General features: G+C 51.1%; 1 protein-coding gene across 1 annotated transcript; it reads right to left on the reverse strand.

Annotated features, from left to right (window-relative positions):
- Window positions 1-686: 686 nt before the first annotated feature.
- Window positions 687-1,061, reverse strand: VOLCADRAFT_100769 (uncharacterized protein; the record flags this gene model as incomplete). Its single annotated transcript, XM_002959287.1, has 1 exon — window positions 687-1,061. The coding sequence occupies one exon, from the start codon at window positions 1,059-1,061 to the stop codon at window positions 687-689; it is 375 nt and encodes a 124-aa protein (XP_002959333.1).
- Window positions 1,062-1,121: the final 60 nt, after the last annotated feature.

The following is a 1,121-nucleotide window of genomic DNA, read 5'->3' on the forward strand; positions in this document are numbered from 1 at the left end:
TTTGGGCACCCCGCAGCTTGCCTAACCAACTAGCAATTGACATCAGCAGCATTCCATGGCTAACGAAAGGGGCTACTACCACTGCATCAATAAGGACAGTAGCTCGCACACAGTAGCTCAACAAAACATGAAGATCGTGGCCATAGGTCCAAGGTGTCCACAAAGCTGTCCCTTCACCCAGCACAACAATTGTTGCGGTGAGGATGCATCAGGTGCTGCTGTGCAGGTCTTAGTACATGTGCATGACACCTTCACTTAATGCTATCAATGCCACTGTAGCAAGCTACATTTCCCTTAGAATATTTCAACGATTACTTTTAACAATAATTGTTAATTCGTTCATGATTCGACTCAAGTTTTGTACATGTTACGAGCCACGTCACATGCATCGAACATGACAGTTGTTCGTAAGCAAACCTAACGGGCTGGGGCCCTGGGCCCCACCAACATTATCCTAGTACGGCAAGACCGTGGTAGGGAATCTCCGGCAGGTAGGCCGAGATATAAGCTACCCGGGCGGGGTGCTCTGGCCAGACACTGACGTATCACATCTACTAGGTGTTCGGAGTTCAAGACTCCACTGCCGCCGTCTCTGATTGTTTCATACATGTCTATGTACGCTAGTGCTTGCCGCTGGGTTGGACTTATTCCTACTCCGGCGAGGACAGCCAACACCACGCTTCCGCTTATCCAGTCGACCCGCCAGGTGAGCAACTGCTACAGCCACGCAGAATGTACAACCGGGTGTCGGCTGACCGCTCATGCTTTTTGGGGTCGGGCGGCCAGGCAGCCTCTCGCTCCTCACAGGCCTTCCTCTTCTTCGTTCCTGCCCGCACCTTAAACTTGTTGTAGATGCTAGGATCCACCACAAAGTAAAGGCTGGGTTGGCGGCCCTCCTGGCCCGGAGCAGAGATGCCGAGTCGCTTGAACACGTCTTCGAGGTCATCAGCATTAATTTCCTTCATAGCCGACACAGTCATCTGGAAAAGGTACATTGCCAGCACCATAAGAGCATCAATGACGGGGAAGTTGGAGGACTTGGGCCTCAAGTATGTGTCCATCTTAGTGCTCATCATACCATGACCTCATTGTCTGTGAAGATGTTATACTGCTTGCATTCC

Source organism: Volvox carteri, assembly GCF_000143455.1.
Source record: "Volvox carteri f. nagariensis unplaced genomic scaffold VOLCAscaffold_154, whole genome shotgun sequence".
NCBI classification, from domain to species: domain Eukaryota; kingdom Viridiplantae; phylum Chlorophyta; class Chlorophyceae; order Chlamydomonadales; family Volvocaceae; genus Volvox; species Volvox carteri.